The 14,918-nt window shown below is 45.6% G+C and overlaps 1 protein-coding gene across 4 annotated transcripts in view; it reads right to left on the bottom strand.

The window, feature by feature from the left end:
* The window catches only part of LOC115073549 (EMI domain-containing protein 1-like), a 231,785-nt gene that overhangs the window by 166,931 nt on the left and 49,936 nt on the right, over nucleotides 1-14,918 (bottom strand). Inside the window, exon 1 of one of the 4 annotated variants that reach the window (XM_029572074.1) lies at nucleotides 1,330-2,181. The exons of 2 other annotated variants lie outside the window; for them this stretch is intronic. In XM_029572074.1, the coding sequence (XP_029427934.1) occupies nucleotides 1,330-1,469 (140 nt within the window). In that variant the 5' untranslated portion in view covers nucleotides 1,470-2,181. Of the gene's footprint in view, nucleotides 1-1,329; nucleotides 2,182-14,918 lie in introns of those variants that run through there. One more of the 4 variants, XM_029572075.1, reaches the window with a different exon arrangement.

Here is a 14,918-nt window from a genome sequence, read left to right as displayed (position 1 = left end):
AGAACCAAAATAAGATTTCCTCTAATGAAGTTACCTGTCCGCTGCACCAGACTTCATCCAACCAACATTCATTATAAGAGCTCTGCATTTCAGATGAGGTTAATTCACTATAACAGGGGATTCACTAACAAATGGGTCACTATATCATGGGCAAGGCTGGTAAAATCCTAGGTCACCAGGTCAACCATATGCGACTGGGAGAACAGTTTTGAGCAGTGAGCAATGGAAGAGTTGGGCCAGGGAGGGTGAAGAGCTACTGTCACCGCCACCATCTGCAGGTGAGAGAGGAGCCGCAACAGTGCAGGCAGGACAGAAGTTGCTGCAGGTTGGCCACCAAAGAGAAGAGGCAGGAGGGGCTAGAAGGGAAAGAAGGGAGAAAGATTAAAAAAAACAAAAAAAAAACCTAAGCCCAAAAAAAAAAAAAGAAACCACACAAAACACGAGTGAAGAAAAGGACAAAAACCAAAGCTATAGAGACTTTTTGATCTGACTTCTAAAATGTTGGGCTAGTAACACAAGTTTTCCAAAACTATTTCCACCTCTAACTATAAGAGTCACTAGACTAGAGCAATTTCTATACTAGCGATAAGAAATCTATAGCAGGCATGCAAAACTGGCATTCAAGGTCAATTCTACTAGCCCGCATGAAAGAGAGCAGAAATAAATGTGAATGAAGTCCCATCAGCCTGATAATTCTACGTATTTGCACTTTATGCCACGAGAGAGTAAGAATGTCCCCCAGCGGCACTGCCTTGTACTGTGAATGAATGGAGTTACAGCACACTGTGCAGCTCCACAACACCCACGTCCACAATCCATACCTCATTCGGTGTCCAAAACCCTGCGGCTAGCCCCAAAGTCTCCATGCAAAATGCAAATGCTTCAATAGTCACCCAGGGCCTCCAGCACCCAACCAGAGTGGAGAAGTAGCCTAGCGGTTAGAGCAGCGGGCTGAGAACCAGCGTTCAAATCCCACTGCTGCTCTTTGTGACCTTGGACAAATCAGGTCACTCCCCACTGCCTCAGGTACAAAAAAACTTAGATTGTGAGCCTTTTGGGCACAGAAAAATACTTTCTGTACCTGGATGTTGCTAATGAAAAGGTGTGAGCTAGATCACAATAAATAAAAAAAAAAACGAGCCTTCATCCAATGTCCCCACAGCACCATCCCAGCCTAGAAATTCTTCCCCGAGCATCCAAGCCTCTATCCACTGCTCAGCCACCCGTTCAACACCCCAAGCCTCCACCTTCCCCCTGCAACTCAATACTCAGCCTGAAGAAGAAGATGATGTGGCTCCATATTGGGGACAGTAGAAAGGGTTCTGTTACCTTCTGCTACTGAAGAGCTGCTCCTTTCCCAGGGGGCTGTACTGGTACTGGGCGGCTGGGCTCCAGGTGGCAGTGACCATGGGCAGCAACGAGCAGAGGCAGAGGAGAGCCCGCAGCCTCCCTTTGCAGCAGGGCCTCATTTCAATCCCAAGACGGCAGCTGAGGGGCGCAGATACCAAAAAAAAAAACAAAACAAAACCTGGCCAAAGGGGCCCTAAAAAAAAATCACCTACTTGGAGAGCCCAAAACACAGGCACCCAAAAACTTCACCTGCCCACAGAGGCCAAAAGTCAAACCCCCTGACAGCAGGGCCCTGGAAACAGACACGGACCTGCTTAAAAGGGGCCCCAAAACACCTGTCCGTATGGGAGGGGGGGTCAAGAAAAGGTCACCTGCCCCGGCACAGGGGGAAGGAAGTTGATCCCGCCGCGGAGAGCCCTCCGTTAACAGCGCTGGTGGATGGTAGGGTCCTTGCAACACTGCCCCGAGATGAGCTGCAGCTTTCTAGGGAAGCCAGAGCCCTTCCCCCGACTGCGCCCCAGCGGGGAGGACGGTGACGTCCAAGGTGCAGGCAGAAACATCCTCCAGGGCTGCGGGACAGGAAAGGCACAGGCGGGCAGAGCCCAGGCGCTGGCTGCGGCTGCTGGGACTCCGGCAGTAGGCAGCCCTGCAGGCAGCTCCAGTCCGGCCCCCTTTTCCTACTGGATTAAGGAACTCAAACAATCGCAGGGTTTTCTACAGTGAGCTGCTGCTTCCTCCTCCCCCTCCTGCTATTCCCCTGCAGGACAGGGGCTGATTTAATATTTTCTGCACGCCAGAGTGCCTCCCTTTCTCCTGCCTTCTTTTTTTTATTTTTTTTTTCACTGTCTTTTTGCTTCACCCCCCTTCTTTCTCTCTTCCCTTGTCCTTTCTGACTTTTCTTTTCTCTCCCAGTTTTGTTCTCTTCCGGCCCCCTTTCCCCGTTCCCTTTTCTTCCACTCTCTCTTCCTTCATCTCTCCCCCCCTCTCTCTTTCATCCTGCCTCTCTTCTTCATTTCTTGTTTCTGAATCCAAAGTGCTTTCACCACATCAAGCACTCTATGCAATATTTTGAAAGATCACCAGGCAATAACCATGAAAGGAGTCTGAATGGCTTCTAGCATATGTAGATTGCATGTCTAACACATGTCCTACTGCTTCATATGTATTTCTTAATTTATTTATATACCATCATTCTGAATTAACAATCCATGGCGGTTTACAATTTAAAAAAAAACCCTTTAAAACATAAATTGAAATACATTCATAAATAAAATAAATCGCTTTTCAGAACCTTCTATACAATAAAATATATTGTCAGGTTTTTTTTTGCAACTTGGCCTTTGTGCTTCTTATTTGCCTCTGAAGTAAAACATAACTTTTCTTTCACTTTTAGTTCAAAATCTAGCAGAGAGAGTCGAGACCAACTGCAACTTTGCTTCAGAGGAAAACTGGTTTTAATCAAACTTTTGTTTCTCCAAAAAATGAAAAAATACTTAACATACCTAAAAACCCTCATGAAGCTTCAGGCAGGCAAGTTTGGTATAAATTCTGTTACCCAAAAATCAAAAGTGGAAAAAAGCCAAGCCTCACCACAAAACAAAAAAGATGAAGTGAGGAGGTGACACCGCCCACGAATACTGTAGCCCTCAGCAGAAAGAGTCCATTGCAGAGCACTCTCAATATAAGGCACTGTTATAACTGATGTTTCTTTCTAACAGATAAAAGCACTCACTTTCTATGCCATAATCTTGCCTATTAGAAAACTCAGTTGGAGCTGCATGGCCCCGGTTGCGTTCAGTGGTCCACAGGCTAACCCTGCAAACCGTTGCCCTCACCTCTTGGGCTGGGCCCTGGCCGCGACGAAGCACCCTTACGGCGGGACGCTGCCCCTCCCCACAGCAGGCCCTGCTCCTCTTCACGGCAATATGCTGCTGTCCTGCCTCACAGCCAGACACTGCCAGCTTCCTGCCGCCGCGCTTCTCTTAGACGTGCACGTGGCCGACACTGCTGAATTTAAAGAGCCTGCGGCAGGAAAAGCCCTGCAGCGCGGATTGATGACCTCAAGCATTTAGGCCTATAAAAGACTCTCCAGACCTTCACTTCCTTGCCTCAGCAACAGGTCTCCCAATTCTAGAAGGAGTGCATGTTGCTTCAGCGGCCTGTTTTCAGTTCCAGTGGCCTTGTCTTCAGTTTTGTCTCCCTCTCTGCCTGCCTGTTCTTCTCATCTCCCTGCCCTGCCTATCCATCCCGCTATTCCCTTCAGAGGGATATCTGGTATTGACCACTGATTGCCTCTGGATACTCTTGACTGCCACTGACCACTGCCTGCCTCTGGATAAGCTTGACCACCTATCACTGACCACTGCATGCCTCTGAATACTCTTGACCGCCGCCTGCCGCTGACCACTGCCTGCCACCGGATACGCCTGACCTATGTCTACTCAGAACCAGCTACCTCGACGGATCTCTTCGTCATCAGCAGAGGTCCTCACCTAAGACCTGCTGGCCCTAGCACCCAAAGGCTCAACCCGAGGGGAGAGTGGGTTGGTAAATGGGAAGCTCCAGCTGGGCCTCTGCTTCATCCGGGTCTGCCCCTGCTGATGGTGGGGACCTACAGAGCTCCTCCCTGTAGATTGCGTCAACCCTGCCTTGGCCTAAGGGTCCATGAACACAACAGTTCCCCTATCCGCCAGCTTAGCGAAAATGCTACATTGGTACCTTGTACCTACTTCCTGGACCCCCTCCCAAAATAAGGTGACTATAGGGCTTCATTTCAAGGAGGGGGGAGCAACATGAACCAGTCATGGTTTTGTCCCATTGCATGCATGACGACATACTACATCTCCATGCATGTAATGGTTCAGCCTGTCCTCCATGTGTTACACCTGTCGGTCGCAGACGGCTGTGACCGCTGTTGCTCAACTCTTTCTTCACAGCCTCGACTCCATGGGGAAGACTGGCGGCCTCCACCAGCTGTCGACAGCCTGCCTATAGCTCCCAGGCCTCCCGGGGCGGCATAGACACCGCCAACCGCCATCTTCAAGTTGGAATCCCTTAGGCACGTGCGCGCACGGGCTAGTCTTAAGCACATCAGGGCGGAAACCTCGGGGGCGTCCCCTCCGGATGACGCCATTCCTCCAGGACATTTAAGCCGGCTGGCCCTGCCTACCGATGACTTGGCAACGAGATCCCTCTTTGCCAAATCTGCCTTGCTCACAGAGGACCCTTCGTTCCAGCTCCTGCTTCCTTGGCGTGAGACGTCCTGGGTACCCGCTCCTCTGGAGCCCTCTCTTCATCTCTGGCTATCTGCTCCTCGGAGGGCCTGACGCTCAGGACTTCTGCCTGCCCCATTCCCCAGGGCTTCTGGGAACCATCGCTACACTTGCCATGAGTACTCCGCACTGCGGACCATTACCATCTCTACGGAGGATCTCATCGGTGTACCCCGCTCTGCGGATCAATACAATCTCTTCTGAAGACTTTTTTGGTGTACCCTGCTCCGAGGATCACTACCATCTCCTACTGAAGACCTCATCGGTGTACCCCGCTCTGCGGACCATTACCAACTATACTTAGGTATCCTCCCTGGGTATCCCCTATTCCACAGACCCGTGACACTTCTGGGTCTGTGCGACTTTAACTCTTGCATCCCCCGTTCCGTGGGTAGAGCTGCTCTACCTCTTTAATAAAGACTCTAGACTTTCACTGTTCTGACGTCAGCTGAGACCTCGCCTCCCAACGATGAGGCTTACAGGGCTCCTCCCTGTGGGTGGTACCATCTCTCACCTCGGCCCAGGGCCCACATACTCATTAATCCTAACACCTTGATACAGAGTTATACTGTCATTCTACCCCCTGGAGCTTCCAGCATCACAAGCTCCAGCAGATTTTCTTTCCTACTGGGAATTCTGGGCATCCCAGAAGATGCTTCAGCAAGGCAGGTGGCTGGAAAGGGATCATGCTGGGTGCAACAATTGGGGCTTTCTTTGCTGTCCATCTGGCCACAAACTTGGCCTTTCCTTGCCTCTTGTGCGGACATTAGGGGATCCAAAAGGGATGTGTATAGGGGCAGAGTCAGGCAGAGATGGACTGAGGGCTGTCAATTGCAGGTCACATTTGAAAAGTTTGCAGAAGTCCCCAATTTCTGCCATCCCCTCAGCTCCCAAAGCATCATCAACAAACTCCCAGGCTCCACCTCCAATGGGGGTCCTCAGATCTCAACTGTGCTGAGACAGAGAAGGCCTGAAAAAGGTGAGTTTTTAGGCAGGATTTCAACATGGTAAGAGAGGGAGCATGACGCACAGCTCAGGAAGGTTATTCCTAGCATTCAGTGAATGAAATGTGGAAAGCACAGAGCTGGGAGACGAAGACAGAGGAGAAGGGCACAGTTAAGAGCATCTCTCCTAATGAATGAAGTTTGGGAGGAAGGGTGTAGGAGGAGAAAAGAGAGGAGAGGTAATGAGGAGCTGCAGAAGGAATACACTTGTGGATGAGTAAGAAAAGCTTGAAGTATACGCAGAAGCAGATGAAGAGTCAGTGTAGTGATTTGAAGAGTTGTAGGATGGTAACGACACCGCAGAAAAGAAGTTGCAGAGCTGGATTTTGAATAAGCAGAGACAGGAGCCCAAAGCTGGAAGGTATGACAGCCATTCTGCACCAGCAGGCACAGAAGCAGAAATGGGAAGATGCAGGTTCCTGACTTTGAGCCAATCAGACCTTAGTTAATTCCTGAGCCAGTTAGGAGGGGGTGAGACAGATAAAGGGAGTCAAGAGTGTGGCCCACAGAGCTATTTATGAAAAAGGGAAGAGACAGCTACAGAGCTGGCTGCGCCTGTAGAAGGAAGCAAAGAGAAGAGAGAAAGGGGGATTCTGAAGCCTGCGGGATTTGAAGTGACTTGCTGGAAGCTCACCAGCTCAGTGACATCACCCCCCCCCCCCCACACACACACACACACACACACACACACACGAACATGCAAACCTCTTCTCCATGGAGCTATGTTACAATTTCAAACAACTGCAGGTCCACTGATTGTGCTTAGAATGGGGAATAAGAGGAAGCTAGGAGCCAGTGTGAACCCTTGTTGGGGCTTGTCATTTTACCTGGCACACAGAGCTGCTGCTGTGCCTGCAGCCAGTTCCGCCTGGAGAACTTTCGGAAAGACAAAGACAGTACAAGCAGCCCTATGAATGCCTGAAACTACCCCTCATCCCCTTCTGCAAGAAGCCTATGACTTCATAAGTTTGGGCCTTGCCCAGAAATTGTCTGCTTCAGCTAGTTAGGAAATCTAACCTGGGAGCTGGACACTTTCCAGTTTGGAATGAGCAATTTTGAGTAAGCGCGCCAACAACAAAAATCTATTTGTTTCATTTATAGTGCTGGATCCAGACCCACAAAGTTTGAAACATATTACTTGCTAGCATTCACACTACTGACACTTATAACTTACTTGTTTTTTTTACATGGTTGCTGTATTTTTCCTGTCTGTATTTTCATGTTGAACTGCCTTATAGTTTAATAAATAAAGGCTGCTGATTTAGTGACTGATTTTTTTTTTCTGTCTCTGAGAAGGTGGATAAACAGGAGGGACTGTTATATCAGCAAAGGTGTGCCTCTATTGCTCTCCTTATATACTGGCATCAATCAGGACAGACTCTATGCTGGACCAATAAGGTTTTCCAAGGGGGTGTCTTACTGCTTGACAGCTTGAGGGTAAATATCCCCTGGCCTTTCCATGATTCTGTATCTCCATGGCTCCTCTGCAAGTCCAAAGCCATGCGGTGCCTGACAATACCTAAATCAATTGAATAATAGACATAAGAACATAAGAAATTGCCATGCTGGGTCAGGGAAGAGGGATTCCGCTTTGTAAGGAACTGGGGAAAGGGGAGACTTTTCCAAAAGAATGGGCTCCACCTTAACCAGAGTGGAACCAAGCTGCTGGCACTAACTTTCAAAAAGGAGATAGAGCAACTTTTAAACTAGAACAAGGGGGAAAGCCGACAGTCACTCAGCAGTGCATGGTTCGGAGAGATGTATCCTTGAAGGATACTAATGAAACGGAGAGTTAGGGCATCCCAACAGAGAGGTTCCATTAAAAGCAAACATAGTCCATATGCCTATATGTAAAAAATCACCGAAGCTAATGATTTCCGAATTATCCCAAACAACTGAAAAGCAGGTTGATAAAACAAACAAAAATCACACTTTGAAATGTCTGTATGCCAATGCCAGAAGTCTAAGAAGTAAGATGGGAGAGTTAGAGTGTATAGCAGCAAATGATGAGATCGATATAATTGGCATCACAGAGACTTGGTGGAAGGAGGATAACCAATGGGACAGTGCTATATCAGGGGACAAATTATATCGCAATGATAGGAAAGATCAACTTGGTGGGGGTGTGGCACTTTATATCTGAGAGGGTATAGAGTCCAAAAGGATAAAGTTCATACAAGAGACTAAATGCTCAGTAGAATCTATATGGGGAGAAATCCCATGTGTGTTGGGTAAGAGTATAGTGATAGGAGTATACTACTGTCCACCTGGACAAAATGGTCAGACAGATGATGAAATGCTAAGAGAAATCAGGGAAGCAAACCAATTTGGCAGTGCAATAATAATGGGAGATTTCAATTACCAACAGTCAATGGTGCAAGAATACAACTTTGAAGATCCACCAGTATTCAAAATGCAATTTAATTGTAATTTTTTGCACAATATATAATCGGCAACTCCACATGAATCAAAGAGTCATTTGTATAAGTCCCCCGACACGGTCCCGTGTTTCGCTATTGCTGCATCGGGAGGGACCATCATTATAATTAAATCTTTCAGATCAAAGCTCCATCTTGGTTCCCAGCCCCATTAATCCTCATAGTACCTGTCCTATGTGGCACAAAATATTTCCTTTCTAAGCGGTAGGGATGTGCATTCATTTCTTCTGTTTCGTCAGGTACTCACATACCTTGCTGACTTTTAATACACACAAAAAATGGATAGTATGCGTATAACTCATTATAAAAAATAAACACATACTATCTGGTTTTTTTATACTAGAAATTCATCGAGGTTTATGCGTGTTTGCTGAAACAGAAGAAATGAATGCACATCCCTACTAAGCAGTGTGTTATAAAGAAGGTAGCTGATAGGTCCAATTTAAATAATCTGAGTTGTATTCCACCTTTTCCATGAGTTCTCAGCTTTTCACTTGTGCTTATTCCTTGGTTATGGGGATCGCTTCCATCCATCTTTGTCTTATCAGCTTTCTCCAGCTCAGCCCAATTTCCTGTAAAACTCTTCATTTCAGAACTGGATTCGTAAGTATCAAACAGTTTGGCAAAGCCAGGAAAACAAGGTTTAGAAACCCACTCTCTCATTTGTCTGTTATATCCATGTTCCTATCATATATTTACCTGAATTGTTGTAAAAATCTTTGCCAACCTTAGAGTCTACTATTGGGCCTCTCAGCTGGCATGTCAGAGAGAGTGGTTGTCAGGGGAGCCCTTCCCAGTGTGGGTTTCACGTGAATCCTTTCAGATGCAAGGAGTGGCCCTGGCTACCCTGCCCTCCACTTCTTCGCATATAAAACTCATCTGCAGAACCAGCCCTCTTCTGGCACCCGCACTGAAAATCTGGCAGGCACTTAGTTCCTTTTGGGTACAGTTAAGACAGCCTCAACACCAGGCGTCGCGCGACAAAGGGGCTCTCCCCTTTGTGCACCCCTTTGTGCAATCCTTTGTGTATATGTTAAAATTTATTTTTGTTTCCTTTGTTAACTAAGCTGTTTCATTGTATTCGACTAAGGAATTTTTTCCTGCTTTTTCACTGTAAACCGGCATGATTTGCATTTAATGCAAGAATGTCGGTATATAAAAGTTAAAAATAAATAAAATAAATAAATAAATACTACTGCAGGAAAAAGTTCTCCAGTTTCCTCACTTAAGAATAATCAGAGTATTGCTGTGAGCTCATTTTTGCCGGATCTGGCGCTTTTGGCTGAGTAATGATCTGAGATTTGTCTGGCAGGTTTATAGTTGTTCCATCATTCAATCTTTCAGAACACTAAGACGGAAATATAAAATACCTAATTTTGTAGGTTTGCAAATCAGACAAGCTTAAAGCATCGGATTGATATGGAATGGTCTCCTACAGTAGCTGACAAAGTTGAATTGGTCCTGTCTCATAATCATGTTTTGCGATCTAAGAGCACAATTTTATACATCAGGGCTGTAAACGCAGACTTCAGCCTGCATGCTCAAAGCTGACTTCCGTGTGGACTGCACGCACCTTAGCGTGGCATAGGTGCGCACATTTCCACCTGCCAGGGAGTAGGTGTCAATGCTCACGCGAACATTTATGCGCAGGCTTTCGAAAATCGAAGGTACGCACGTAAATGATTTCCCTGCCCCCGACTCTGCCCCCAGGAACAACTCCTTGCAGTGCACGCATAAGTGTGCAAGAAATCGCTTCCATGTGTACTTTCATGCATGCAATCCCTGATGCAATTTTCCAAAAGCGCATTTTATGCATGAAAATGCATTCGAAAATAACCTCCTATGACAATTCCTCCTCTTTAGAAGGGCATTATTAACTATGGTGAGAATACTTTCATTTCTTTAATTTAGAAGTAGAACAAAATAGCGTGCATCAATCTCAATACTGATGAGTGAAGGAAAATATAGAAATCATCCCACAAGGTCTTGATTTACATTTTTTTTTCACAAGGTCCAATGCAGCAAGAAACTTGTAATACTCCCTAGGGGTGTAGTAAAGAAAAGTGATATGGTGATGTTAATGTCGTTTGTGTTAATGTACACATGGATGTAATCTGTAAAAAATGTCATCAATAAAAATTAAGTGACAAAAAAACAAATCAAGCAAACAGGGAAACAAATGTTAACAGACTACTGTAAAAGCACAGAGAAAAAGGTGATTGCCCCAACCATACGATGATCAAAAACAATAAATGACGGACTGTGTTTTGTACAACTGCGTCAGGAGGGAGCAATAATCCCAGCTTCTAGGTCTAGATGCAAACAGTAGAACAGCTTCACGAGTCGAGAGTGTGTGGGAACCGGATGTCACACAGGTAAAGAGAATTTTTCTTTATTTGTTTATAAGGGATATTTGTGCATTCGGTAAGTATCACATCCAGCGTTTCAAAGACAGGCTCGACTAGTGGATCTGTTCTTCTGTTTGCTTCTAGATGCAGAAGCTGGGATTATTGGTCTCTCCCGACGCAGCTGTGCGAAACACGGTCCATGTCTGGGGGGGACCTTGGAAATGTATAGTAAACCCATAATCCTTCGTGACACCACGTATCACACATACAAAACCAAAACTAAGAAACATATATCAATCAAAATAAAACAAAAAAAACCCAACAAAACAACAAAAAAATGGCCAAATACTAAAAAAGAGTATGTATCATCTGACAAGTAAAGCTGCCTTCTATTGTCTGTGATGTCGGCTTAAAAACGTTATGTATATCCACAATGCAGTGCTAGACACTGATCACATCCAGTCCGCAAAGCCTAAAAATTCACATCTTGGAGGTAGATTTTAAAACTTGAGCCTTGATTCCCCTGCACATGACCTTCTTGACTTTAACCATTTTTAGCTACCAATGAGCCTGATTTGTGCCTTAATTAGGGGGCCTATATTTAGCTGTTTAAGGCATCTTACAACAGCTGAAAATATTTATTTATTTATTTATTTAACACTTTTCTATACCGACCTTCATGGTAGGGACCATCTCAGATCGGTTTACATCGAAAGGAGGAACTGTAACAAAAACCGTAGGTAACAGGAAGAATAAAGTTACATTCAACGAGGGAGGTAAACTTGGAAGCAAAGACTGCTAGAAAGAAAAGTCTAAGGAACGTAGTGCTTAGGATAATAACAACCGTTAGAGAGTCAGGGTAGGCTCTTATTCCGAACTTGGAGATAGTAAGGGGATCCATTGTTCATGATGGTGCCTAAATAACATTTATTTATTTATTTTATTTATTTGTTGTTTTTATATACCGACATTCATTGGAGTATATCACATCGGTTTACATTATAACTGTGAGAAATAGTAAGGCTAAGGTGTCTTACTATTGGTACATTGTAACATTGTGAAAACATAAAAGCATAAATGCCATGCTGGGTCAGACTGAAGGTCTATCAAGCCCACCATCCTGTCTCCGACAGTGGTCAGTCCAGTTAAAAAAAAAACAAACCTAGCAGATCCCATAAAGTAGACCAAATTCCTGTTATTTACTCCTAGGGATGGCCAAGAGCTTTCTTTAGTCTACCTGACTAATAATGCGTTATGGACTCTTCCTCTGGCAGCAGAGTCTGCAGTTTAACAATGCGCAGAATGAAAAAGTACTTTCTAAGATCTGTTTTGAATCTGCTGGTAGTTTGTTTTAGTATTTTTTGAAAGGATAAATAACTGTCCTTTATTTACCCATTCCACCCCACTTCTATCCTGTCCCCTCTCAGGGGCCAATGCAACATAGTGTGCTCAGCCTACCCTACAGCTTGATGCACAGTTGGACGCGCGTTTCGAATGCGTTAGAATAACTCCCGATGCAATAATCGGATCAGCATGTCCAAAACGCGTGTCCAAACAAGCGCATAGCTAATAGCGCTTATCACATGCAAATGCCATGTAGATGAGGCTATTAGATATTACCCCCGAGGCAAAAAATTCACCGTGCGCCTGACACGCACTTTTTAACACGGAAAATTTAACGCCAGCCTCAGAACTGGCGTTACATCTTGCCGCGCATCAAGGGCTCAATTAAAAAAAAAATACTGCTTTTCTGTGGTTCCTCCTACTTAGTATCGTCGTAATACTAAGTAGGAGGAACCCAGAAAGCAGCATCATGAAAAAATAAAAAGGCTTGACGGAAACAAAAAATTTCGGAGCACACAATATACACACTCCAGGCCGTTTATACTGTGTACGTATATATTATGCTGGTGAATTAGCTGCCACAGGATAAAACGGACGCTCGTATTGAGCATCTGTTTTCGTAAACTGCACACGGCACCCGTCTCCTGGGCGCCCGATGCCAAGGACGCGCTAGGGATGCACAGTTTATCCTTAGCTCGTCCTTTTTAGCGCGGCGGCTCATTTGATTATTGCATCAGGTGCCCAGGAGAGGTCGATGTGCTTGCGTTGAAAAAACGGGCACCCAGTTTGGACGCCCGGTGTTTTTTTGCGCGTGGTATTGCATCGGCCCCTCAGTCATCTCTTTTCCAGGCTGAAGGGCCCTAGCCTTAGAATTGGAATGACCTAAATTAAAGCGACTTACTTAAGAGGTCTGCACTGAATATCAGCGCTGAGTTCTTAAATTTGTTATCACATCCTGTTCTTAGGGTTCCTGTGGTTTAAGGTGCCTAAATTTAGGTACTAAGCCCATTACAATTTTTAAATTCAAAAGTATAGGCGGCTAATGCTATGCCTTTTGTATATTGGCCTCGGTGCTCTCAGATCCTCCTGACAAGATGGGGCAATAACTTCTACAGAAGGCTCCCTACTCTCCGGCACCGCATCTCAAGTTAAAACGTTTTAGAGATGGGCTAGGGGTGAGTTTCTGTGGCTGCCTTCCCTCACTCACCCCATCACCTGCTTTTCTTATATAGATTGTTAGTGGCATAGAGGCCTGATTCTCACAGCTTTAACCAACTAGAGAAAACATTTTGGGATGGATTTAAGAGTCCCATCCTAAGAGGTGTCATTCCTTGCAGATCTGCTCAGTTGATACTCCTGGGGGAATTCTGCACACACAAATTTTAAATTATGCATACTATATATTGGTCAAAATAAGACAATGTACATCACAGTCGTTGAGTAATTAATTTAAAATGTAATACAGAAAAGTTATTACTCAAAGATGCAGAGTTTTAAATATTTTGAGCAGAATTTCCCTAGAAGTACAATATAAGAGAGTGTGCCTACCACCTCTCGCCCTACTCCCCTGGCCAGACCTCTGCCCTCTCAAGCACCAACTCGTCTGCTTTCCACTATCTCTCCCCTCCCCCTCCAGACTCAACTCTATTTCCACCCATCATCCCTCCACTCTCATAGTTTGACCTCTCTCTCATATAGCCCCTCACACAGTCTCCATTTGCCCCACTCATACACACATCCTCACACAGGGTCCCTCTCTCTCAAACTCACACACACATACACCCTCACGCAGGCTCCCTCTCTCTCTTGTACGTACATACATACACCCCCTCACAAAGGCTCCTTCTCTCTTTTCCACACACGCACATTCCCCTTACATAGGCTCCCTCTCTCTCACACAGGCTACCTCACTTTCATTCACATACATAGACACACACACAAACCCTCTCTCATACATACCCTCAACTCATACTTACAGGATCCCAATCTCTCACGCACATGCACACTCCCTCACAATCTCTCCTCACATATACACTCCCTCACTCAGGATCCCTTGCTCTCTCACATTCACATAAACACATACACACAGGCACCCTATAGCACACTTCCTCGCTGTCACATAGTCTCACAAGTGCTGCTTTCTTGCCTCTCATGTTGGGTCTTCTCTGCCACAGGGCTTGCCTGTCTTCGCCGCGAGTGGGATGGGCTCTGCTCATGGTTCTCTGGCCATCCTGATCTTCAGCCACGAGTAGGATGGGCTCCACTCACTGCCCACTGGGCCTTCCTCCTGCATGGGAGGGGAATTCTGCACTCCACAGTAGTGCAGAATTCCTCCAGGAGTAAGTTGAAGTTGCCCCTTCCTCAACTAATACCACCTATCACCCACCTGCTTTAAATCTTCTCAACCTTCATTTCACCATTTTAACTCAAAATATTTTTTTGTCTGCATGTCTTGTCCATCTTGATCAGACTGCAAGCCCCACAGAGCAGGGGCTCTCTCTTATGTACATCTGTAAAGCTCTATGTACCCCTGCAAAGCACTATGCAAATGACAACACCACCACCACCCTCCTTCCAGCAGCATTCGCTGTTCTTTGAAGGTGTCCCGGGCTTAACACTGCTCAGCTTCTAAGATCTCACAAGATTAAAGCGTGAGGCAGTATTTAAAAAAAAGGTAATTTTACATATTCACTGCTGAAACCATTTCTATTGCCTGAGCAGCACATGAGCTTCCAAAATGGAGAAAGAACTAGAATGAGGTTATTATTACCCAGTTACAGTTGGGCAGGAACACAGAAATCAAATGACTTGTCCAAGGTCAGTGGAGAATTTGTGTGCCCTGATCTCATGTCTTAGGATTTCTCTGGACTTCTCTAACCCCATCTGTTTACCCAGATGTAGTGATGTACAGAAAGGGGCTCCAGGGAACCCCTTCTTACATGGTTTTATGCAAGCAGCATTAACAGAGCTGGCTAGAGAAGTAAGCAGCACATCACTACACAGATCTCTGTACATAGGGGAGAGGGTAAGTTGCACAGAACTATGAGGGTATAAAGTGTGTAGGCATGAGCGGGCATTGGGGATTTCCTGCTTTGGGAAATGTTGCTGAATTGTAGATAACATGCAGGCCAATGTAATAACCCGTGCATTACACAGAAACAT

The sequence above is a fragment of the Rhinatrema bivittatum genome, chromosome 11 (genome assembly GCF_901001135.1).
Source record: "Rhinatrema bivittatum chromosome 11, aRhiBiv1.1, whole genome shotgun sequence".
In the NCBI taxonomy this organism is placed as follows: domain Eukaryota; kingdom Metazoa; phylum Chordata; class Amphibia; order Gymnophiona; family Rhinatrematidae; genus Rhinatrema; species Rhinatrema bivittatum.
The sequence above is the reverse complement of the archived record's forward strand: the minus strand, read 5'-3'. Positions and strand labels throughout refer to the sequence as shown.